Raw genomic sequence first — 25,788 nt, forward strand, 5'->3', positions numbered from 1 at the left:
TCATGCTAGAGGAGTATTTGGGACAGTGCAAGTTGGTCAAAACCAAGACAATGCTGGGGAAAAGCTAAGAGTTTAAATCACTGAATTTCAGTGCCGAGGAATGTTCTCTAGGGCCATTTAATACACAAGAAAAGGCATAATCTGTAAGCACTCTGGTCAGTAACTGCAGTCATACTGCTTTAGTGTAACTGTTTGCACCATCCTCAGTGTAATAGAAGTAATAGTCACATCATAGTGGGCTGGAGCAGTAAAACTCAGATAGGATGCACAATTTTTCATTAAAAAGTTATATGATAGTGTCAGGGCAAAATGCAGTTTGATACTACCAAAAACTTTCCAAGCTGTTGGAGTAATTGTGGAAAGATTAATTGACATGTATTTTTCAGAAATTATTGGGTTCTGGGTATAGTAGGATAAAACAGGTGTCCTGGAGTCAGAGAGTAAGAGCTTCATTCTCCTTCACTGTGTATTTTAGGTCACTGTTCCTGCCTGAGCAAAGTTGCTATGAGGTAATACCAACTAATGCAAAAAAAGCTAATTTTGTGGTGGAAAGTCTGGGATGGCAGAAGCAGTGTTTAACGACCCATGTTAGCCCTCTGGCAGATGTTATGGGACTTCCTTCTATTCTGAGTTGCAGGAATCCTGGTGCTGGGCCCCATGTCCACACTTTACAAAATTATGTTTAAAAACTGGAAGGAATTAAGAGAATGACAAAATATAGACAGGGCTGGAACCACACTTTATAATTAGGAATTTGTAGAAGTCAATCTACTGAATTTAGCAAAACAGGATGATTTTTTTTTAAGGGCTGTAATTATATCTGGTATTACAGAGCCTCTTTCATCTCACAGAAGAGCCAAAAAGGTAGATTAGAAAAATTATAGCTAGAAATAAGATGTAGTTTGTTAGCAGACAAGTCACTGACCATTGAGACAGTTTAACAGGGTAGAGGTGCTGTTAGCATCACTTGTAGTCTTGAATATGCTGTAGGGCAGTTTTCTAAAACAAGTAAGCCAAAATCAAACTACTTGACTCCACTGTGTTTGCTTGACTAGTAGGAGAAGTGATAGTCTCTTTCTACTAAAGAATGTTTTGGGAAACCAGAAGATCTGTATGATTTAGGGGTTCAACAAGGAGTTTGGGATTAACCATGAAATTTTTGAGTAGGAGACATAGAAGCAGTGCAAATGTTTAGCCAGTGTTTATGTAGAAATCTAGATAACTGGTCCTTATTACTGACTCACCCTCTTGTGCTTGTCTCTGGACTCCAGCAATCAGGCAGACATAAAAGAATGTATTAATTGCACAAAAATGATTTTGAAGGTTTTTAGAAAAGCCAAATAATTCCAAACAATGGCATTCTGTGGCCACACAATTTCCTTTCGTCACTGTCCCAGCTCTGCCTGTAACTCCAGCCAAAACATGTTTTACAGAAGAAGTAAAATGGAGACATTAAGACAGAAAATTAAGCTACCAAGTTGTATCTCAGAGCACGTCCCACTGCTGAGCTCCATGTACATGCCCCATGTCTCAGCTCCATATCAAAATGACACCTCCATTGTTTCTACATAACTTTCTTCTTTCACTTAGTGCCCAAGCCATTAGACCATAGTTTTCCATCACCATGAAGGTATAACTCTTATTATTACATTGGATTTTATTTTTCTAAAGACACATCAGGTGTTGTTGGTCCCTGGCCTTCCAAGATCTTATCTTATAAGTCATATCACTTTGTGAAAATATTTAGTGTGCTGAACATCTTAAGATGGTGATAGAATACAAAGTAAAGAAATTTAATAATAGAAATATGAACTCCAAGAAGAGGAAATAGTCCAAAAGAGCAAACATCTCTTTTGCTCCTGTCCTTTCTCACCTGACAGGTAGCTGAGAAAATGAAAGAGAAATTAAATGCATTTAGTGCCAAACAGAGATACTTTTTTCCCAGCATTATCCAAGTGCCTGAGGCACACCATACCTATTCCCTTTGCACTCTGGCTCTCCTACAGGATGCTTATCTCCTCGGGTGAACAACATTGTGTCAGGCTTCATGTTTTATAGCTCATCATTACATCAGCAGCAAGAGATAAATCAATCTGAAAGACACATTCAAAGATTTTTGGTTATGATGGCTCAGATAATATAAGGGTCACCCAAGGAGCTTGTTTCCTGTTATTCTTCCACCCTTTCCAAAACTGTATATGGTGACATCTCTTTTAAATAGCCCCAGTGATGCCCATCACTGAACAAATGGAGAGAGTGGATCATGGGACTACCAATGGTGACTTAAGAAAAAGAGAAGGGAAACTTTAACTGAGTTTCTGAGCCAATGAGAGCTAAATCTCTTCTTTCCTTCACAGACTGCTAGCACTCTCGTTGTAGCTGAAGCCAAATCTTCTGGAATCTACAGCTGTGTGGCATCCAATAAAGTGGGAAAAGCTGAAAGAAACGTCAGCTTTATTGTAACAGGTAAGATCTAGTCCCCCCTAGAGCCAAACATGTTTCCTGTTCCATGCATTATAACTGTTAGGCTGTTGTGGCTTTTTCATATACCACAGTTTGAGAATTGTTGTAATATGTGCACCTGTAAACTCATACCATGCTTTTGGGTGATCCTGGAAGGGTTTTTTACAGCAGCTGGTCTGGATTTCTAAGAAGGACACCAAATTTGATGAATGACTCATCACTCCATTAAGTATCCAGCATAACACAAATTGCTCACAAATATAGCAACCTAGTCTCTGCAATCATTCCATACATTAAATTTTACTGTATTTTCATCACCAGTAAGCCAGTTTCATATGTGACATTGACGGTGTCTACAGCCTCATCCTGCTGCCAACCAGGAGGTCTCACAATGTAGTGTCCAGAGCAGTGCCAGCATCTGCAGGCAGTGTGGTGCCTGAGGAGGGATATCTGGGGTACCTGGGCAGCCCCTCACAGCTTTCAGGGACTATGGCAAATTGTAGGTAGAAAAGTGGCAGGGTACAAGCTACAGAGTTTTGTTACCTCTTCTGAGAAAGACAACCTTGGATATCATTTGGACCATGGCACTGAGAAGACTGGTGTTAGCTGCACGTATGAGTATGTTTCCAGTTATTTTTCCATTACTCGATGTGTTTAGATGTTTTCAGGTGCAGAAAGAAATTATTAAATGTTTTACTTCAGGAAATACTGAAAAAAACCCACAATGAGTTTTTGAGAATAACTACTGCATGATTTAGCAACATAATGTCTGCACATGGTATTACAAAGTATTTGTTTTCTGGTGAAAGATTTTATTTTGGTTTTTTTTTTATAAAGTGGTAGTTCATAGAGCACTTAGGCTGATGACAACTTTCAGTGTAGGTCATTAAAGAAATGCAATTCGTTTGGAAATATGAGAAAAGACAAAAAGGTTGAAGTATTCTGATACTTTAATCACAAAACCATAATCTTGAAGCTGAAAGGGAAAAATAATTTTAATGTATCCTTTTTAATTTTTTCTTTCTTTTACCTGTTTTTTGTTGTCAATCTCTTGCTTCTGATGAGTGATTTTAGTGAAACTCATTCTGTTACTATACTGAGAGATAACAAAAGAGAGGAGACACACACTGAAATTAGTTTAAAAAAAAGGAAGAAAACGTCCTTGAAAAAGCTCTTGATTCTGTGGACCAAAATTTATATTTTTAAAATATTCTCACTAGCTGTGATAGAATTATAGAATACCAGGTTGGAAGGGATCATCTGGTCCAAACTTCCTTGGCAAAAGCACGATCTAGACAAGATGGCCCAGCACCTGCCCAGATGAATCTTACAAGTGTCCAATGTTGGGGAATTGACCACTTCCCTGGAGAGATTGTTGGCTGATTGTTCTCATTGTGAAAAATTTTCCTCCTGTCCAATTGGAATCTCCCCAGGAATAACCTGTACCCATTACCCCTTGTCTTTTCCATGTGACTCCTTGTGAACAGGGAGCCTTCATCTTCTTTGTAGCCATCCTTTAAATACTGGAACATGGTGATAAAGTCTCCCCTAAGCCTTCTTTTCTCAAGGCTGAGCAAACCCAATTCTCTAGCCTTTCCTCTTATGACAAGCTTCCCAGTCCATTGATCATCTTTGTGGCCCTTTTCTGGGCCCTCTCCAGCCTATCCACATCTTTTTTGTGTAGCAGAGACAAAAACTGGACACACTATTCCAGGTGTGGCCTGACAAGTGCTGAGTAGAGTGGGGATAATGACTTATTTATGTCTGCTGGTGATGCCCTTGTGGGTGCAACCCAGCATCCTGTTGGCTTTCTTTGCCACTGCAGCACACTGTTCACTCATATTGAGCTTGTTGTCCACCAAGAACCCCAGTTCCCTTTCCAGAGCTGCTCCCCAGATGGGTGGATCCCAGCCTGTGCTGCACTCCTGGGTTATGTTTTCTCAGGTGCAAGACCTTACACCCATCCTTGCTGAACTTCATAAACTTCTTGTTAGCCTGCTCTTCCTGCCTATCCAGGTCTTCCTGCAGGGTGGCTCTCCCTTCCGAAGTGTCCACTTCCCCACTCAATTTGGTATCATCAGCTAACTTCATCAGGGTACACTTGATCCCATCATCCATATCACTTATGAAGATATTAAACAGCGTTGAGCCCAATATCACTCCCTGGGGGACCCCACTTATGACACATTGCCAGTTTGAAAAGGAGCTATTTACCACTACCCTCTGGTGCGACCTGTCAGCCAGTTTCCCACCCACTGCACAGACCACTTGTCTAGACAGTAATGCATCAGTTTCTCTAGGAGGAGGCTGTGGGAAACCATATCAAAAGCCTTGGAGAAATCCAGGTAGACAATGTTCACTGCTCACCCTACATCAACTGAACAGGTTATTTTGCCATAGAAGGCGATCAGGTTTGTCAAGAACAATTTGCCCCTGATGAATCCATACTGGCTTTTCCCAGTTGAATTTTGGAAATTGGCTTTTCCCAATTTGAATTATGATAGCCCCCAGGAGGATTCATTCATTCCATAACTTTCCCAGGGACTGAAGTAAGACTGATGGGCCTATAATTTCTTGGATCCTCCTTCAAGCCCTTCTACAGTGTAGATGGGGTGACATTAACCTTATTCCAGTGTACTGGGACATACCCCAATTTCCACAATTTCTCATAGATTACAGAGAACGACCTCGCAACAGCGGCAGCCAGCTCTCTTAGCACGCTCAGGTGGATGTTGTCAGGGTCCATCAATTTGTAGGGGCTAATCTCTTGTAATAGTTCACATACCAACTCTTCCTTCACTAACATGGGCCTGTGTTTGCATCAACCTGGATTTTTGTTCCCAAGGCCTGTGGCCTAACAGTGCTGGTAAAGACAAAGGTGAAGAAAGTGTTGAGAACCTCTGCCTTTTCAGCATTGTTGATGACTATTTCACCTCTCCTGTTTAACAGCAGACCAATACTTTCCTTCTGTTTCTGCTTGTTGTTTATGTACCTGAAGAACCCTTTCTTTTAGTTTTTGACTTCTCTGGACAGTTTCAATTCAAGCTGACCTTTTGCTTTTCTAACTGCATCTCTGCATGCCCTGGTTATTCCCTGGCTATGCCTTTGTAGTAATCACTGGATATTTGCCTGCTTTTCCATATCTGATACACTTCTCTTTTGGTTTTGAGCAGACTCAGAAGCTCACAGTTAAGTCAAGGGGGTCTTGCTCTGCCTAATTTCTTTACCTTTAAAGGGCATGAACTGGTTTTGTGCTTCTAGGAGAGCGTTCTTGAAAAACTCCCAGCACTCACTAGCTCCTTTATCCTCCATGGAAGCTACCCATGGAATCCCTTCCAACTGAGCTCTGAGTGAGCTGAAGTTTGCTCTTCTAAAATCTAAACCCTTTGTCTTAGTACTAACCTTCAGCATGCTCAGCAGGATCACAAACTCCACAATATTTTGATCACTTCAGCCAAGGCTATCACTAACCAAGATATTACAAAACAGGTTTTCTTAATTTGTGAGTAGCAAGTCCAGCAGTGCCTCATTCCAGGTTGGCATATGTAACATTTTCATGAGGAAGTATTCCAGGATCTATGCATTCCAGGAACTTTATGGATGATGTGAGCTTCTGTATTGTTCTTTCAACAAATATCTGGCTAGTTGAAGTCACCTGTAAGAACCAGGTTCTGTTGACCTGAAGCTTGCTTAAGTGATCCAAATATTGCTTTGTTGACCTTATCGTCTTAGTTTGGAAGTTGGTAGCAGATGCCTACTGCAAGATCCCTCTTGGAGATGACCTCTCTGATCTTGACCCAGAGGCATTCAATAGCACTGCCACAATTGCTGTAGTAGAATTCTATACCTTCAAGGTTGTCCTTAACATAGAGCGTGACTCCTCCTCCTCCTCCTCTTCTTCCTTGCCTGCCATTATGAAACAGCCTATAGCCATTCATCACGATCCTGCAGTCATGTGAGTTGTCCCACCATGTTTCAGCTATTCCTATGGTATCATAACTTTCTGACTGGGCATGGAGCTCCAGTTCCTCCTGTTTCTTCCCTGGGCTCATACACTTGAGGTGGTTGGTCCTCTGGTTCTCATCTTGGTAGACAACCAAGGAACATTTGTTGCTGTTCTGGTTGGCCTGACTTATTCCATAGTGGATTGCAATGGCATGAGTGTTGTTACTTTGGACCCCACCCCCTGAGTCCTTCAGTTAAATCCCACCTTACCAAGTTGGCCAGCCTGCTGCCAAAGATTTCTTTGCCTCCCTAACAGCCTATAGTCATTGAAGAATGTCCCATTGTCATAAAAGCCAAAACCCTCACAATGGCACCATCCACGAAGCCAGAAGTTGATTTGCATTATATGTCTATTTCTGGCTGCACTCTTTCCTCTAACTGGTAAAACGGAAGAAAAGATAACGCGGGCAACAATACTTTTCACTCGCACCCCCCATGGCTTTGTAGTCTTCCTTGATTCTGCCCAGGTTCTGGCTCGTGGTCTCATTTATGCCCACATGAAAGAGTAGCAATGGATAGTAGTCTGTCCTCTTGACAAGTTGTGTCACCCTCTCAGCAACATGTTGGACCTTAGCACCTGGAAGGCAGTATATTTCTCATGACTCCCTGTCAGGTGGGCAGATGGGCACCTCGGTACCCCTTAACAGAGAGTCACCCATTATGACCGTCCTTGTTTCTTTCTGTGTGCTGCTGGTACTGCTTCTCCTTGCAGACCTTGCTTGTGGGTGTCTACAGCTGCTAAAGCTTCATATCATAATACACTTACACATTTAGAAAGTTCCAATTATCTATATAGAAATCTATCTATATAGAAATTTGGTAACAAGCATGAGAAGTATAAACAGATAAGTGACACATAGGCAGGTTGTTTGTTAAAATACAGAAACAAGAAGAATATCCCCCATGTTCTATTAATGGATGTGACAAGAACATTTGCCACCTTGAAGATGACTGCTGTCCCTGCTCTCAAATCACAGTTTTGCTTTCATCCCTATACTTACATTGTGTCTGTTTGGACAGAAGGCTAAACAACAACGCATAGTTCTCCATAAATTAATGTGCCAATGGCGCTGTATTCTCATTTTGGTATGGGGACTTCACATGTAACTTTGAGCAGTCACTGAGAGTCACTCACTGAGGCTGTTGCTTTTTTAATATGCAAGATGCTGAATTTGGCCTTCTCTAGCTCTCACTCCTCAGACTTCAAAATGACACATGGAAGATCCTGAAACCAAATGAAGCTGTATTTTGATGGGCCCCATTTGCTGTATCCAAATCTCCCTTTCAAAGTTTTGATGGTAGTTTCAGATATTTTAGTACAGTGACTTGAAGGAATTAGTTTCCCTACTTAGATCTCACATTCTTAGATCTTGACCAGGGATAGAAGGAAATCTTTCTTCTTGATACCAAAGCTTGCATGAGAACATACAGAATATTATGACTTTCTTTTGAAGGCTTGTATTGGCTAGTGTTCAGAAAGAGGGCTGGCAACTTTATTATGGCTTGGAAATTCTTAATATCTTGACTGGTGGCAAACTTTCTATATAGGGTGGTGAAGTTTAAATGTGTTTGTCCTTTGAATTCCTGGTGCTAATCACTTCAGTTGTGTGACATGGAAAGTCCTGATAATCCTCTGATGCTCAGTTGCACTGACTGAAGGCAAATTAAACAATACTACTGTTTTGTCCTTGCAGAAATCAAGTTAGGCTCATTCTTCTGTTTTTTGCAGATAGTGCATCAGTTGGGCGCACGTAGTGCAATCATAATTTTCCTCCATCAGGCTGAGACTGCTGTGACTGGATAACAGCCTGTGTTTCACGTCAATGAAACAAACACATCCAGCATTTGCTGAAAAACACACTAAGGGAATAAAAAAATGAGAGTGCTGAAGGCTGATGGATGTGAACAGGACACTGCAAATTATTTCCTTTTGATGAGTCCAAGCCAATACTTCAGGTCTTGCATGACAGCTTGGGGATAGTTTATCTTATGTTGTTGGGTCTGCTGGCGCCATATGTAGCCAGCCTGAACTACACAAAAGTATGTGTCTGAAAGTAGGAGAAGGTGATCCCTTGTAGAAAGAGGAGCTGCTGCCCTCTATGAAAGGAACAAGCCAGAAAGGACTCCAAAGACCAGATGGAGATGAAGCCTGTCCTGAACAGGAAGAATCCCTTTTCTTGGAGGCAATCACCTTCAGGTCTTGTCCTGGGGATGGGAAAATGCACGTGCTCTAGTGCAGTGGCTGTGGTGGTGTGAGGAGTCTCTTTTCTATAGGCAGAAGCCGTTGGGAAGGTGGTGAGAAGGCAGAGCTTGTCCCAGCAACCCTAGTTTGGTGGTGGCATGTTCCACCACTTCAGGGAAAGGTACATGTGAGGAAATAAGTGCAAGAAGGTATAGCAGAGAGGATGCAGTAAGAACAAGCCCTTTCTTAAGTTATTGTAAATCTCACTATTTCTGGGCTTGAAGTGCAACTTGTGCATATGTTTCTGGGAGGTTTGAGAGTAGTATAATTTTATACACTGTGCCTGAGGGTGCAGGACATGAAGTCCATAGGCTCTGGAGTAGCTTTTCTTTCCTGTGGCCTCTGTCAGATGAAGGGCATTTTTGGGTTATTGTCACACTGACTTATTTCTAAAAGCAAATCTTTGTTCAGGGCACAAAAGTAGCTGTAAGCCTTATATAAAACTGTTGTAGAAAGTTGATTTCTGAAAGGTCTCCTGCTTACTGATATGGAAACTGTCTCTGTAACAATACCTTTATGCCAAATTTAACTGTGGTAGCCCCCTTCCCTCCAGTCTGGCCCTTTCCCTACATTTTGGGCTGTTTTGCTGGCACACAGCAGGCCCATGGGTGTGTTTGCAATTACAGAGGGTGAAACAGGAACAGCTCTGCCTTATCTCCCTGGTTTCCCAATGTCACTAAGCGCATTTTATTTTGAGATTCCTGATGGTGCTTGGCAAAGATAAACAAAATCTTCCATCAGGAAACCTGGGAGCTATTTCCACAGGAAGCTTCAAATCACTAAAGTAAATAAAACCCTTTTACATTATTCCCAGCCACATTACTTAGCTAGCCTGAGCCTGTAACAATCAGTGAGAGGTGTCATATATTAGGGGGCTCGTAGCCTTTAAACAAATGATTCTCTTGGAATCCTATGCATTTTGCTTTTGTCCCTAGATTTATTCAGAAAACAGTCTTTCTTCACAGAAGACACATCTAGGAAGAGCTCCAGACCTGACAACATGGAAGTAGTTGCAACTATATTATTCTGTTGGCATGCTATCCTTTTACGTTAAAAATAGTTCATTTGCCTCAGTCCCAAGAGATCTTTAGTTTCATCTTAAGAGTTTTGCTTGGCTCTTTCTGGATTTTACTGAGTACTGGCATCTGCAAAAGCCAAAAATTAGCAGTATTTCAGACCCATACCCTGGCTTTCCCAACACATATCAGAACAATTTGAAATGTACTGTGGGTAAGACATAGCAATTTCTTTCATCCAAATACTTACCCACGATAAAAACTTTGGACCCTTGATTGCTTTTAAGTGTGTTTGAATTCTATGATTTTTAACAAAATCAAGCGTAGGATTCACTTCATCTAATTTAAGCCTTAAAGTTAGGTATCTAAGCCTAAACCGGTCATGTAGGATCTCTTCATAATTAAGCGTGAGGGATCAGGATCTCTGGAATTGGATTCATCTTAAGGCAATGGGTTGCATTGCCCTCTGGAGGTGCCTGTGTCACTCCATGGGCTGTAAACTTTTGCCTATACACAAAGAAACTATATTAAAGTAGTTGTCTACATTTTGATGGCTTAGGCTAAATATGATCTACCCCATGTAAGGAAAGGTTTCATCTTAGTAGCACTTCCAGTCAACATGTTCTTAACTGAGATCAGAATCTGGCACCATGAGCTCTTACATATCAAAAAGGATGCTGATGATAGTCACTCATAGATGAGTTCATTACATTTAAAGCTTTTCTTACAGTTTTGTTTGCTGAAGAGAGGAAAAGGGGGGATCCCAATGAAATGTAAGAGGAACAAGCCATCACAGTGTCTTTAATATCCAATCTAATATGTTATTGTCACTGCCTCTATTAGGCTGATCCGTGGACTACACATCTGAACTGCAGCTGATGACAGGCACACACTTTGCTCCCACTGCAAGGGCATGATGAGTTCAACCAACAGAAATCAGGTCTCTCCCTGGAAGGCATTTACAGTCAAAGGAAATTTCAATCCAGGACTCGTAGGAGCTCATTTACTCTGTGCTTAACACTCAGGGCTAAGTGTGAAAAAGAGGATATTAGGGGATAAACTGATGCCAGAATTTCAACAGGCAGAACTTTGAAAGGCAGCAGTGAGTAGATCATGTTCACGGTCCCCCTGGGGAGGTAAGGCAGCTCAGTTTGCATTGTGGGGATTTAGGGAGAAGCTTTCTGATGAATTAGTCTGAGGTTACTGAACGATGTGGGATATTATTCACTGGAGATCTACTCTTTATCTGTCCCTGCTGATGTGTCATTAGACCCGAAGTGACATTGGTAAGCATGGAACTGAATGAAAGTTGGTATTGAGCTGTTCGTGCTCCAGGAGACAAGAAAAGAAGGCATAATTCTCTCTTATGAAAGACAAATCCATTCTTATGATTTTGAGTCAAGTTCACAGCCAAGTGCCATAGCAATCAACAGTGAAAGAACAATTGAAAATGGCCAAAGTCAATGTCACTTGACCGAGAAGAAGGAAATGACTTTATCAGAATATTGGCTACAAATAAACCAAGAGAGGTTGCACTCTAGGAGTAAAACTTGGAAGTGCTTTCTCTCAGGAACTTGCTTCTACTTTCACTGAGGGCAGTGGCGTAACTCTCCCTTGCTGGAGGGTGAGCCCCGGCTGGAGGCGACCAGGAGGCAGTTGGTATCGCCGCAGGTCTGCACCTCTCCCCAGGTGGAGGAAGCTGTAGTACCATTACAACGAACTGCAAATATGTCTTTTTCAAGTATGACTTTTTACATCGTTGGTGAAAATATCTGCTATGAAAAATCCATGTGAAAACTTAAGCACTTAGTAAACGGTTAGTGCAATGATCCTTGATTTCTCTCAGGTGGAAATATTGTTCACGTATGTTTAATGCCAAGCAGCCTGAATAGAATGATCTTCATCCTAGTGCTGCCTGCACACAGCTGACTGCCCAGGCCAGGGACTATTGTTTCTGCTTTTCTCTTGGGTGGATGACACACTTTAAATGCATGGAAGGTAAATACCTCTGTTCCAAGGGAAATCACAGGCATGTAATTACAGATTCAGTGATTTCTCAGGATTTGAAGCATTTTAAAGAAATAGACATAATTTGTCTGAATATTTATGAATAACAAGAAAACAATATAACTAAGCATGATGAGCTGCAGTATTTTTCTACTGTCCTCTTGAGATTCATTTTCTCTCATGCAGCTCACAAGCTGGAGCTGAGATCAAAATTATCCTCCTTTTTCATAGTCCCACTGTGCTGTCTTTAAATAATTCTGCTTTTGGTACCTTGCCCCAGTCTGTCTTAACTTGGCATAACTTTTATACAAACTCATTACTTCCAAGAGCAACTTCAGTTTACACCAACTGATGTCTGAGCCCAAGTGTCTCATAGCTCCAAGACAAATTATAAGAATAGCTGGAGGCTAGCATATGAAAGGCAAGATTAGAGACTTCAGCAGGAAGACAGCGACATTGTTTAGTTCAAAAGCTTCCTGATAAAGGGGAAAATATATGCCGTGTTAATTTTGGCTTATTCATTTCATATAAACTAAAAAGTGTTCTTGGTTTTTGACAGATGTACCAAGTGGATTCCATATTAGTTTGGAAAAAATGCCCATTGAAGGAGAGAATTTGGTATTGTCCTGTTCAGCCAACAAATTCCTGTACAAAGACATTGCTTGGATTTTACCGAGGACGGTCAACAATCAAACAAAAGCAAAAAGGTCTCTCAACAAGGAGTACTCCATCACCCTCACTCTGACCATCAAGAATGTTTCCCTGGCACATTCAGGCACCTATGCCTGCCGAGCAAGGAACATATACACGGGGAAAGAAGTGCTTCAAAAGAAAGACGTTACAATCAGAGGTGAGCACTGCAACAAAAAGGCTGTTTACTCTCGGATCCTCAAATATAAAAGCACAAGGAATGATTGTACAACACAAAGCAATGTAAAACATTAAAGGACTCATTAAACAGTAACAGGTGTCTCATATCATCTTGATTTTTTATTACTGTTGCTACCTTTCAGGCCCTGAGGTGGTGCACATTCCCCCATGGGTTGGACGTAGGAGGAATAGCAAACAAAATCGTAACGCGTGAGCTTCCAGTTGAGTTCAGACGGGTGTTTTCTGCTTTGACAAGGCACGTGGAAGCTGGGGTTTGGAAGATCCCCTGTGCTACATTTTGCATGTTGTTATTTTTTCTCTTGCTGTCTCCTACTGGGCGATAAGGAAAACTTTGGATCAATCTTTTCTTCCACTTTGATATCGGCCTCGTCAAAAGTGTCAAAGCTGAATAAACTGATTTAACTTTAAAAACTGCTGTTTTCAGTCAACAACGGACATTTAATAAGTTAACTTGAATGTGCAGAATGAGCACAATTCAATTTGAGATTGACTGGACTATATATTTTTTATTTTAATCTGATCTTGATGGACTTATAATATTACCTGCTGAGCAAGTTCTAATGCTTATTTATTTGAAATTATTTTCTACACTAAAGTACATTAATCTTAAAAAGTATCTTCTAAAAGAAGTATGCAGGGAAGAAATAAAAATGTTGATATAATGCACAGACCTACCATATCATTTATAATAATGATGATTTTAAAACTGACAGACATGAACCATGTTTCTCCAAATAAATCCAGGTAGACTTCCAGTTGCTGTGTTGGTCAATTTTTAAAGTCATTTCTGCACTAATGTAAAAAGCTACTGATAAAAGTGTGAGTATTGCTCCTGGCCTGAAGATTCAGGAATTTGTAATGTTGTAATTATTTTATTAAATGAGAAATATTACACTAACATGACTGACAAGGTTGCAGCCAGCACAGTGAGTTGTTTAATATGTTTTTAAAAATACAAATTCAAAATTGAAACCATTAAAAATATTCATTGCTTTTGGTATGCAAATGACAATTGGATTTATTATGGGGATTAAGAACTGGCCAAACTGCTGAAGGAGAATTAAGGGCAACCTAAGACTTCCTTGTGAGCATTTCCCCTTTTTTTCCTTCGTTATGATTTTGCTATGAGATGTTTCTGTGTATTATAAATTCTGTATAAGAAAGAAGTTACTATTTTTAATAGATCTGATAACTTTATTTTTTTACAGTACATAGCTTTTATTATTTTTGGTTACATTTATGATTGATCATTTATATAGCATTTACATAAGCCATAACAAAACAGACTGTAGTGACCAAAATAGCTACAGCAAAGGAACAAAGTGGCTGTGCTTTTAAAATAGAGGGTGACAACATGACAGTTTCTTGCGCTTGGGAACTCACCAGACTATTTCCTCCTTTAGGTATCGAGGCTGTGTCCCACGGCTAAACTTGTCTTTCACGTGGGAATTGCTTTTGTCAAGTGTGAAAGGGTAAACAATAGCATTTCCCCATAATGCCAGTTTCATGGAGCCTAAAATGCTTAGAAAACAATTGATAACCTGGAAGTTGTCAGAGTAAAGAAAAGAATAATCATTTATATCTTGAAATGTCACCTATAGCCTGCTTGTATACAGTAGCTCTTTTGTTCATTATTAGTGTGATGGCTTCCAGAAACAATGTGTTCTTGCAAAGAGATCTGGCTCTCTTTTTTTCTAAAACATGCCTAAAAAGCAAGCGAAATCATTGGTGACTGCTTAAAAATGGACAAGTGCACTCTTTAGCATTTGCAAGTCTTCAGAAGAATTACAATACAGAATCCCTTTTTTTACGAGGCTATTTTGTGAGAAGACATTTGATGGCAAGGTGGGCGGTGATGACAGGACATTAAGAATTTTCCATGGCCTTGGGAGCCAGAGCGTGATGACTTGTAGCAGCCAGTTGCCAGGCAATATGAGTTTGGGTCAAAAAAAAGAGATGTGGTGATTAGACTGTTCCTCTGTGAAACTGTTGTGAATTGCGATGATGTGTATCACTGCTGGGTGGACGTCCCACCAGCCTGGTCTCGACCAGCGCTTGGAGGGCCACACTGTGCAAGGATGTCATAACATCCCAATGTGGCTGCCCGTGTTGGGAGGCACAGAGAAACCTCACTGGAAATGTTTGAGGAAAGCAGTTCTTGGAGGCCAGATAAAAAAACTACTGATGTCACTTCTGATGTCCTCAGATGACTGGAGAATCTCATTGGTTTGGGGAGTTTCTCTGCCTTCTGTTGTGTAATATATTATTTAGGGAGACAGGTGTGAATTATATTTTTTTTTTAAGTGTTAAAATTAAAACTTGTATTTATATTTTTGTACTGATTAATAAAAATAAGTGAACAGACAACATAATCATAACAAAGGGCAAAAATGGATGCAATATAAAAGTAAACTCCAAAATGAACAAATTGTAATGTTTTCCCCTTGTTTGCCATTGTTTGCTTTTGGAAATGCAAACTTTCCCTCCTTACTGCCCCGGGTTGGCTGAGTGCTCTGACGCCAGTAACCCCTTCTCCCCTCTGTGACCCCCCTCATCATTTCCCTGGACCAAACTTTGCCTACAATGAAGTTCCTCGGCATGACTGAGAGCAGAGTTTGGCCCGGCATGGCAGCGTTTGCATGCAGGCACGAGGGCTGGAGACGAGCCTGGGGGGCTGCCCTGGGTGCTGAGCCCTGCACTGTGCATGCTGGTGGCCAGGGCAGCCTCTCGGCTTCAGGGTGAGTGGAGCAGGGTGTTGGAAACTGCCCCCCTTGTCTTCACTGCAGAAATGAAAGGGAGAAAACAGATGGTTTGCAAAAGAGAATAATCTTCAGGTTGACCAAGTCCTTGAAAAATCAGCTGATTGCAGCAGAGAAATTATTGAAAGTATGTGAATGGTGACTTAAGTTTTAAGCAAAAAGTTTTTCTTAATATGAAAACCCATCTTTAGTGTATGGCTATAAACAAATTAAAAATTAATCACAAATAACTCACAGAACGTGTGATTTGCCTTTGTTGTGTCATCTTGTCCGCCTTCATTTTGAATGTCTGGGCTGGGGTGTCCATCAGGGACTGCTGATAAATGTGAACTGTGGAGCTCTTCTCAGCGTGCATATGTGGACATGCATCAGACAGTGCCTCTTCATAGACAGTATTGTGAAAAATGAGAAATGTGCAAAAATCAAGGCAAGGTATCAATGAGGCAAGAACAGTCGTCTTGGCTGCAAGGCAAATATTGTTGACCATGTTATTGTGTAGGTATCTGATGAAGATTTTACTTTACAACCTCTCTCATGAGCATTGCTGTTTGAGAAGAGAGAACAAATTGTCTGCTACACTGTAAACAAAAAATAGCATTGCGTGGGGAAATTACAGGCTTGCAGCTCAGAAAAGCCCAAACTGGTCATTGCATGTTCATGAATTAATTTCAAGGGGTAAGAGCATAGCAAAGATAGCCTACTTTAACAGTGCTTTTAGTATTACAGAGTTCATGCACACTGCATAAACTGGTGGTACGTAGGTGCTTAATTGCTCTGGAGAGTTTTTATTTACAGCTGGTAACAGAATGATTGTGAAGATGGAAATGTCTGATAGTCGCTTTTTCTGAAAGGATAGAGAATAATCTTCCAAACACAGAATGTCAGAAATTCAGCTGATATTATACTTGAACTTGGTGTATTGGTATCTATTGCAGTCTATAAGAAAATATTTACAGAGTTGGTTTCTGCTTTGTTTTGTCTTGTGTCGTGTTTTGTAATGTGTGTATTACCATGTTAGTAACTACTGATCCTGGCAGTGTCCTTGAAGGGAAAGATTGCAGATAATCGGTTCTTGCAAGACTGGGCAATTTGAGGGAAACTGCAGAGCATCTGCATCTGTGAGATTGCTCAGGAGCTCCCTGCATTCTCCATAACTGCTTTCAAGGGACCAAAATACCAAAAAGGATAATGTGAGCATTGCAAATGTGACAGAACGATGTTGCCATAGAATGTACATAAACGTTGCAAATATCTTGGTCTTTGTCACAACAGCCTTTGACTCTGTACAAAATGGGAAGAGTGGCAAAGGGTTGAAATGAGGATGAGAAAGATTCGTCATTTTGCTTCTTTCAGGGATGACTTTAACATGATGTTTATAGAGTGTTTTTGAAATGCCCTTCTGGGACGCCCTTGAACAGAAGCAGAACAGATGAGATGTGCTTCCAATACTCATAATACTCATTGTCACTGACTGTCATGGAAATGCGTTTTATCACATTGCGTTCATATGAATGTCAGTAGATAAAACAGGAGCGGTGTTGCTATGCTCTGTGGCCTGCTAGCACTCAGCTTCAGCCCCTGCCGTCAGGGTTTCCAGCGTCTGTGGGATGCCGGAGGACACAGGCACATTTCTCACCAGCGCAGTTTTGGCAAGCAGGCTGTGGTGTGGTTTGGCCAGGCCTTGTGGTGAAATGCAAAAGTGGAAGAATTTATGAAGACTTTGAGACATGTAACACAATGCTTTTGTGCTTATGATTTTGGGTTTTAGACTGTGTGAGTTTACTGAATATGATTTGTAACTGTACTCTTTAAAGTAAGTAAATTATAAAAGTCACATTCACAGGTATCGTGGTGTACAGAGGTGCATGGTGCTATCAGTGATGCAGAGATACTCTGCTACAAGGGTGTCCTGCTAATTGTTAAAAACTTGGTGTCACAGTTTGTTTCTCTTGATGATGCAAAACTCTGAGCTTTCATAGAAACTCATTGCTTTTGATAAACAAATATGGTTGGTAATGGAACTGAGGAAATCTTTTAAACAATGTAATCGTTGAGTCTTCATTGGTCATCATAACCTGGTATCACTGAGTAACGGGAGTACTCTGTACACACCAAATGCTCTCAAGCAAACTGGAACAGAAATAAGATATGTGCAAAATGAACTTGGTAGAACAGCCATAGCAACCTCTAACATCAGTAAAATGCTGGTAGGGAAGATAATTAAACCCCCACAGTTGCGAGAATGTAAAACAGAGGTGTTGTTTTGTCTTGTAGCTCAAGAGGCACCAGCCCTGCTGCGGCACCTTATGGATCAGACAGTGAACACTAGTAACTCTGCCATGTTGGAGTGCCAGGTTCGTGGCATCCCTGAGCCCCAGATATCCTGGTTTAAAAACCATGAGGAAATACAGCAAGAATCAGGTGAGAGCTCTGTGTACTTGCCTACCTTTTACAGCCTTTTAATTTACCTGTCTGCCTTAGGTAGCCATTTACAGAGTCATTGTCATCGGTACCCAGATGTAAGGAAGGAGTATTGCCTGAGCATTATAGACAGGCAGGCAGCATGGGTGCTCTGGGTTATTCAGTCTCACTCCAAAACCTCAGCCAGGCTGGAGGTGTAGACATAACGGATCTCTATGGAGTCAGTAGAAAAAATATAGCTCTCAATTTGCATCTTAGAAGAGTCATCTCCAGAGAAGCATATTTCTCTCCATTTACTATAGAGGGAGCCTAAGGATCAGGTGTCTTGGCCAGCGTATAGCTAGGCGCAAGAAAACCAAGCTTACATGATGTGCACAGGGAGTACCAGGGGGAGTCTGTGGTTGGGCATGCAAAGTCTGTTCTTGATTTACAACCTAGCCACCAGACCAAAATGCGTCTGCTGACAGCACAGGAATCCAGGTCTCACACAGCAGAAAGGAGCAGCTTCCCAGGTGACATGCTGCAGCTACAGGAAAACTCTGGGAGATGTTTACTGCTGTGTCTGGAATGTGGCTTCAAAGATCAACTGAGGCTACATGTCCAGCTCTGCTGGCACCACAGTCACGGAAGTGTTCCTTGGAGATTTCAGGTGGAGATGAATGATGGGGGAAATGGCAAAACCTTTCTCATGGTAATTCATCCACATTTGGATCAAAACCATGCAATGAGCTAGTGTTACAGGCTCAGCAAAAATGTTCAAGGAGGTTTGGTCTGTAGGAACTTGAATCCTAAGCATAGTCTTCAATAACAATGTTTTAGAAAGTTTGTATTTGTGGTTCTGTCCTGCATTATTGGAAATTACTATAGCATGAATAAGACAACTGGGAAAAAATGGGGATTTCTCCAAGTGAGTTATAAACCTGTGCAGACTTGCAGCCCAGGCACTGAACTTAATCTAGAGTCAGATTCCATGAAGCTTTACAGTGACTACATCATTGTAATGTGCACTAACACTATTTTCTAAAATTAAAGTTATGTGTCTAACTTGGGTGTAATACAACACATAAAGTTAGGAGCCAGGAAAATATCTCTAGAGGGTAGGTCAGAGCAGAGTTACGTTCCTGAAATAGATGGTGGGAATACATTTTGATGGGACAGTAGTTCTGATGAGGCCAAACACACAAGTGTGTACTTGACTGTGCATTTCCTGGCTATATGGTCCCTTAGAGGCAGTCCTGAGGCCAAATCTGCTCCCTGCCTCTTCCTCACTTGCTGGAGTAATGACCAGGCTGGCTTCTGGATTGACCTAGCTGGGATAAACAAGATGTTGAAAACTTCAGATAACTCCTATGTTTTAGGGTGTACCTCATGGGACCTTTCTTTGCACTAGCTGGGGTCCTTCTGCAAAGGGGCCCATCATTCCGTGCCACATGAACAAGTGAGATTTGGAGCGAGTCTGCTGCCCATAAGGCCAGTGTGGATGCATGGAGCTGGGTCTTGGAAGTGCTCTAAGCTTGAGCTGCTTCTGGAGCAGCTGCCTGTAAGTGCAGTAATCAGACCACCCATTTTCCAAAAGCTGGAGACATGCTGAAGGACTCACCTGGATGAAAGTGTAGTCACAGTGCTAATCAATATACACGGTACCAAGGGCTCCCAAGATCATTCCCTTAGGCTGAGCTTTTTCATTCACACAAGTGCTTTGTAAACACTGATTTCCAAAAGATTCCCAAAACATCCAAGTATATGTGGCTTTCCTGCAGATAACATTGTGCTGTGCAGTCTGTGGCTCAGATTTCTTTTGAGAAGAACTTGAAGCAGATATTATTACACAAGGGCCTGTTTTTGTTTATATCCTGGCTCCTTCTCATTGCAAAATATTTCATTTCACAGGAATAATTTTAGGGCCCGGAAGCCGAATGCTGTTTATCGAAAGAGTAAAAGAGGAGGATGAAGGACTTTACCAGTGTATAGCCACCAACTTAAAAGGGTCTGTGGAGAGTGCTGCATATGTCACAGTACAAGGTAAAGCACGACATTAAATGGGAAGAGCAAGCTTGCCAGGATGATGTTCCTACTCAGGCTGGAAGGGTGGGAATATGTCTTGGGGCTTATGTGGTGATCTCTGAAGGTAGCAATTTGAAGGAAGTCTTAGCAAGGGAAGCGTACCAGGTTGGAAAGGAAGCCTAGCAGGAAATGCTAACTCAGAGCATGTTTACACTGACCTAAAAAGAAGAATTGCTTCAACCCAACAAAGATCAGGTCAGGGTAGAATACAAATGTAAATTTAGTATCATCAAAACAAACAAAAAACAGAATAAGGAGCCCTCTCTTACCCACTCAGTTTCCAATTTCAGGTTAATTCCATAGAAATTAGAGGCCTGAGATATTTTCATTTGTTTATTTTCGATGTAAAGTGAACTGCCAAATCAGACTAGAAGATTTTAGCCTACTGATAACTACAGGTGCATTTTTCAAAGGTACTTGTAAGAAGTAGGTATGATCTAGCTATTTCTGTAACCAGTGCTTGGGCTATTTTGAGTCATTTAATATGTCCAGCGTTTTTCTGCCTTCTGCCAAGCTTGACTCAGGGCTGTGGCAGTGACTTCTATCAAGTAACTTTACATTGCATAAAAGTAAAGTTTTTTCAGTGAGTTTTCAGTTTCATTGAATACCCTTTTAATTCATATATTATGAGATAAGAGAAGTAGGTTGACATTGTCCATATGTCAGTGCCATGTCTTTGTGGATGTTCTCATAAAATTGCTAAATGTGTCTGAATACTACTGAGTATTTGGATACTACCCTACAGCAGAAGACAATTACAGCTAGTAAATCAGTATTGATTTTCTGCCATGAGTGTGTTAGCAGTCTCAGTTAATGGTGATTGTGATGATACAATGATGTTTTTGCATTAAAAGGTCAGAGATAAGTGTATGTATGTGTGGGCTGCTCTAACTGATGTAATCAAGGAGTTAAAAACGCCTATCTCCTCATCAATAATACTAAGGTTTTTATGGCTGCTGTAATAGCTAAAAGAATAACTTGTGCCTAAGTGCTTGCTGTCCAATTCATCCTACTAATTGATAGTCCTGGACAATGTAATTCATTATTGTATTGATTTTTAACATCATTGTAGCTTGACTATTTATTACAACCACAAGCATTCTGTCAGATGGCTTCTAGGAAGTCATATCTCCTAGTCCATGATCCAGAGGAGAGAAAAGAGAGCAGCCAGGAAGGCTTCTTCTCTGGTTATAAGTCTCGAGGGACCACTGACAATGGTCTTGTATGACTTCTATGGGCGCTCTTAAATAAACAGTAGATGAAGACTACCATATTAAAATGTATAGCTTTTAGACTGGATAAGAAAAAGAGAGACAGTTTGTCTTATCTACTGTGATCAAGGAAAATGCCATTCCACCCATGTCCTACTACATGAAGGGACATCACTGGAGGTTTTTTCACTCATTCCTATGCTGACCTGGAGTGTCTGTCCCTCTCCCAGGGAATGGCAGCCTCTCACCCCATTCCTAAGCCTGGAGGGATGAGATCAGGGCTTAAACGTGGGGCTCTCTCTAGGCTTTGCCACTTGTTTGTCTTTCTGAGAAATAGAGACCCTGCGACTGCTGCTCTGAGCACCAAAGCCTTCCCTCCATCTCGGCGGCTCTCGGAGCACGGGGCTGCAGATCAAAGGGAGCAGAGCAATGCCTCGTGTTGATGGCCATGTTTAGCAGATTGGAAGAGTAGTTTGTGAATGAGTCAGGAAGGAAACTGTCTGCTCTCTTTATTTCCTCTGAAAAAACATTCTTATACTCAGAGATAAAACAATGTGTTATTTTTGTATCCGAGATGGATGAATGGATGGTGGAATCAAAGGACCATCTTTAAATAATTGCAGCCTGTGTTTGGTTTGGAAGCCGTGCTTGCTGAGCTGTCTGAGGAGGAGAGGGGCCACGTTTGTGGACATGTCAGAGCAAGCTGTCCGCTTGCTCTTGGCTGAGGAACTGAAGAGGCATGAATCTGCAAGGATGGAACAGGAATGGCAAATGGCTGCCAGAGCACCCAGCACACAGAGGGGAGTGTGTCCCTAAAAGCTTGGGGACACAAGCTGCTGGGCACAGGGGGAACACAGGCTGTCTTGAGTAGCTCTCTTTCGAGGGGTCACCCTGCTCACAGAGTGGATGACTTGCCATGAAAGCCTTGCCCTGCTTCTCCTCCTGGGCACCCTTGCACCCTCTCTCAGTGGGAGCCAGCAATACAGCTAGTTGCAGAGGTGCCGCACCATTTGAAGGGGATGTGTTGATGAAGGAAGGAGCATCTTTTACAGCTTGTGCTGACTGAAATTTGGACCTATAACAAGCAAATGAACACAGCAACATGCTCTGTCTTAAAGCTGATGCTTGATAACTTAATGTGATCCCTGCTGATGAAAAGGAAAGCATCACATTTATTAAGCATTCACTGAACTATTCTGACACTATGAAAGTGGTGTTTGCTTTTTAAATAACTGTCTGGTTTTTTATCTACCTTTCTGACTTTGTATCTCAAAACTTCATTGTGCCTTGGGGTCACTCTGACTCTGAAGTCATCAGGAATGTTTCCATGAAGTTTAACTGGAATTCCCTCAGCTACTGAATTAGGTTCAGCCTGGATTATGTGGGTGACTAAGAGAAAAGGTGAACATCAGGGGACACTTAGACTCCTGTTACCTCAGAAGACCACCAAAGGGGGTTGGAAGGGAATCCTGGAGGTTTCTAGTTCAACCTCAGCTCAAACCAGGATCATCACCAACACTACATCCAGTCAGTGATGGTGTTGCCTGGCCAGGTCATGAAAACCTCCAAGGATGGAAATTCTGCAGCACTGCAGAGACATGGGATGGCAGGAGCGGGGGTGGGGTGGGGTGGGTGCTGTTGGAGGAGCTCTGGGGCAGGAAGGGGGCTGCAGCTTGCTGCAGGCAGATTGGGCAGAGCTGCACATGGGGAAAAATCTGTGTCTAATGAGGTTGCTGGTGGGTAAAGATTTGGGAGGGTTGTAAGGGGAGGCCAGAAATCTTGGGCTATGGGGCAGAGAGAGGGATTTAGTCCTGCTTACAGCCTCTCCAAACTCTGCTAATCCTAAACCCTCTTCTGAGTGTTTCTGCCTGTTCTGCCTCAAATCAAACCTTTTCCTATCCAGCTGAGAGGCACTCAGACAGCTCTGGCTGCAAGGCTTTTATCAAGACTAGGAATCTAGCATTTGATAACCCAGCCAAACACCAGCCTGGAGAAATACTTTCTGGTTGCCTAAATTCACTTGGACATTTCAAAGACAGCATCTTTGTGTCTCTTCGCTAATTCCTGAGCAGCATACAGTAGTGGTTAGGGAGTCGCTGCCTTCCACCCCAGTACTGGCCATACCATGCCTCACAGGTTTTCTGAGTCCTGCCATATGGACCAGTGGCAACAAATGAACCTTCAGCCCCTCCAGGTTTTGCTGAATAAATGTCAGAAACTATTACTCACCATCTGCACAGGTGCTGCTCAGAAACAAGGGGAGAATATCCATATGCAAAAGGAAAGCCTGATGCCAGAGGATAGGCAAGCTGAATTAGGCTGTATCATTTATGCCATCAATATGTCCCATAGATAAATCAAGACTTTACAAAAATACTTGTGAAAAATTAACACTCTTGGTATTCTGGAGAAATCAATAATTTATATCTCCATTTGTAGTTGCAGTTGTATTTTTCTTCAATGAGCTTTAGTCTCAAAGTTTCAGAATGGACATGCCAGAGGAATCTTAGATATAGGGCACAAACACAAATCTGATTATCACCTTTAAGGAGGGAAGATATTATGTTAGTTAAGCTGCAGCTACAGGAAGCAATTCAAGCTCTGAACAAAGCTCTGTAGCCTTGCCTAAAACCAGGCAGCACATCCCTCTAGATTACCCAGTAAGCCCACCAGTGAGACATCAATCATCCCTTTTTCATGTGTCAGGAGTAACACCGAGCTGCCTGGGGTCTGAAACTGCTGCAAGTGCAGTTGACAAAACTACTGTGAAATCATGTTCAGAGTTACTCCTCCTTGTCCTCTCATTTTCTCTCTCCAGAGGGTGTATCAGAATAAGAGGCAGAGCATGAGGTGTATTTTTGCATTTGCTACCAATCAGATGGAAAACATATTGTGGGAAGTGTGGTATTTTGACATGATCACAGGATTTGCAAAACAGACTGCTCTGAAACCATTTTACTAGTCCCTAAATAGCAGTCTGAAGTGAATTTTATTTTGGCTTTTTTTTTAAGAGCTGTCAGTGGGCTCTAATACTCTCCAGATTTCTAATGTTCATGTTTTCTTGCTGCTCCGTTTTCAGTCGTTGTTGTTTTTGTTTTTCCCTTTCTGTGCTTAATCTGTTCCCTGGTTTGGAGAGCTCTCCCAGCTCCCTGACAGCTGGGTTCTGCGAGGTCCTGCTGGGGAAGGAGAGGGTCCCGTGTCCCCTCAGGGCCCCGTGCTTCTGGTGTGACCGACAGATCTGAGGGCACAGAGCCTGCCCGGGGACCAGCACGTTGGAGGGAGCACTAGGCCCTATGCCTCAGGTTTCTGCCCAGTGGGGATGGGGCTCAAGACCCCCGTGCCATGCTTTGTATGAGCTGAGCTCACAGGTGCCAGACCTCATCCATCCAGGCCATGGGAAGAAGAGCTCATGGACTCCTGCTGGCTGCACAACGAGCCTCCAAGGGAGCCCCCAGCTCTCCCTCAGCAAGGTTTTTGGTGAGGGCTGATGGGTTTCCAGCACGGCTGGGATGGATCTGCAGGCTGCAGGGCTCAGCCATCAGCACAGAAGAGCTCACTGAGCTGGGGCAGAGCAGGCACAGTGCCCGAGGAAAGGTATCAAACATCCTGGACAGCAAAACCCAAGCAGCAGCACTGCAGCATGCCCCGGGTCACTGGTGTCTACATCAGCACAAGCTCTCCCTGGAGCTTCTCCTGCACATTAGCAGCAGCTCTCACACCACGGCATTGCTCCCTGGGAAGGGCCAGCAGAGCTGGCCCCTCTGTGCAGCCCCATCTTCTCCCAAGGCTGCTGGGGATTGAGCATTTTCAAGACCTCTGCTCCTCTCTCAGATGTGGGCTTGGCCAGATGGGTTTCACTGTTGTAGTGGGGTGGGGTGAAACTGCATATGCAGGCCCACACACATTCTCACACAGGGAAAATTTGGCTAAAAATACCCTGCAGCTGAATTTCCACCTCAAAAGGAAATTATTTTCTGACTGGCCATCCTCAGCCTGGTTTACTTCACCTCCTGCACCCGAAAGAAGAGCTGACTTTTTGCTGAAAAACTTATGGATGGATTGAATGCAATTTTGCTGTGTTCAATACAACAGCTTTGCTAGGGAGACCTTTTTTTTCCCATTGAAAAGAAGCTGGTACTTCCTGGTATTTGATTTTAATGGCAAAGAAACATAAAGTGCCCTTGCTTTGCAGGTCATTTTCTAAAATGTTTGCCACTTGATTTTCCCAGGCACATCGGAGAGGTCCAACCTGGAGCTAATAACCCTGACCTGTACCTGCGTGGCTGCGACGCTCTTTTGGCTCCTGCTGACCCTCTTCATTCGCAAGCTGAAGAGGGTAAGAATAGACAGGGAACTCCCAGTGGCACCTCCCTCTCCTTACCAGTCCTTTGCTCATGTTAGAAAATCCTTCCCAGGCCACTGGGATTGCTGAGTCTACTGAAAAAAAAAAATCTGTTTCACTTACTGCTCACCTTTGTTCCCTGTGCAATCACAAGGCTGCTGATGTGTGCCCAGGGAACTGTAGTTTGCAAGACTGAGTATGAGTAAGCCAGAAAGCAAAGCCCGGGTTGGGGCAAGGCTCTGAGACTCATAAGCATTTGGGTGCCTGACTCCCACCAAAGGCATCCCCATACCCTTAAAAGCTGTGGGGGTTTGGTATCTTAATGTCTTTGAAGATCTGACTGATTGGGAATGACAGCTCTTCACAG

General features: G+C 42.3%; 1 protein-coding gene across 3 annotated transcripts in view; it reads left to right on the top strand.

Annotated features, from left to right (window-relative positions):
* Positions 1–25,788, top strand: part of FLT1 (fms related receptor tyrosine kinase 1) — a 115,352-nt gene that overhangs the window by 60,020 nt on the left and 29,544 nt on the right. For 2 of the 3 annotated variants that reach the window (XM_074815916.1, XM_074815917.1), the window contains exons 12-16: positions 2,358–2,466; positions 12,293–12,583; positions 17,658–17,804; positions 19,695–19,826; positions 25,309–25,415. In XM_074815916.1, the coding sequence (XP_074672017.1) occupies positions 2,358–2,466; positions 12,293–12,583; positions 17,658–17,804; positions 19,695–19,826; positions 25,309–25,415 (786 nt within the window). Of the gene's footprint in view, positions 1–2,357; positions 2,467–12,292; positions 12,584–12,746; positions 15,623–17,657; positions 17,805–19,694; positions 19,827–25,308; positions 25,416–25,788 lie in introns of those variants that run through there. The other variant, XM_074815918.1, reaches the window with a different exon arrangement.

Source organism: Strix aluco, chromosome 2 (genome assembly GCF_031877795.1).
Source record: "Strix aluco isolate bStrAlu1 chromosome 2, bStrAlu1.hap1, whole genome shotgun sequence".
NCBI lineage: Eukaryota > Metazoa > Chordata > Aves > Strigiformes > Strigidae > Strix > Strix aluco.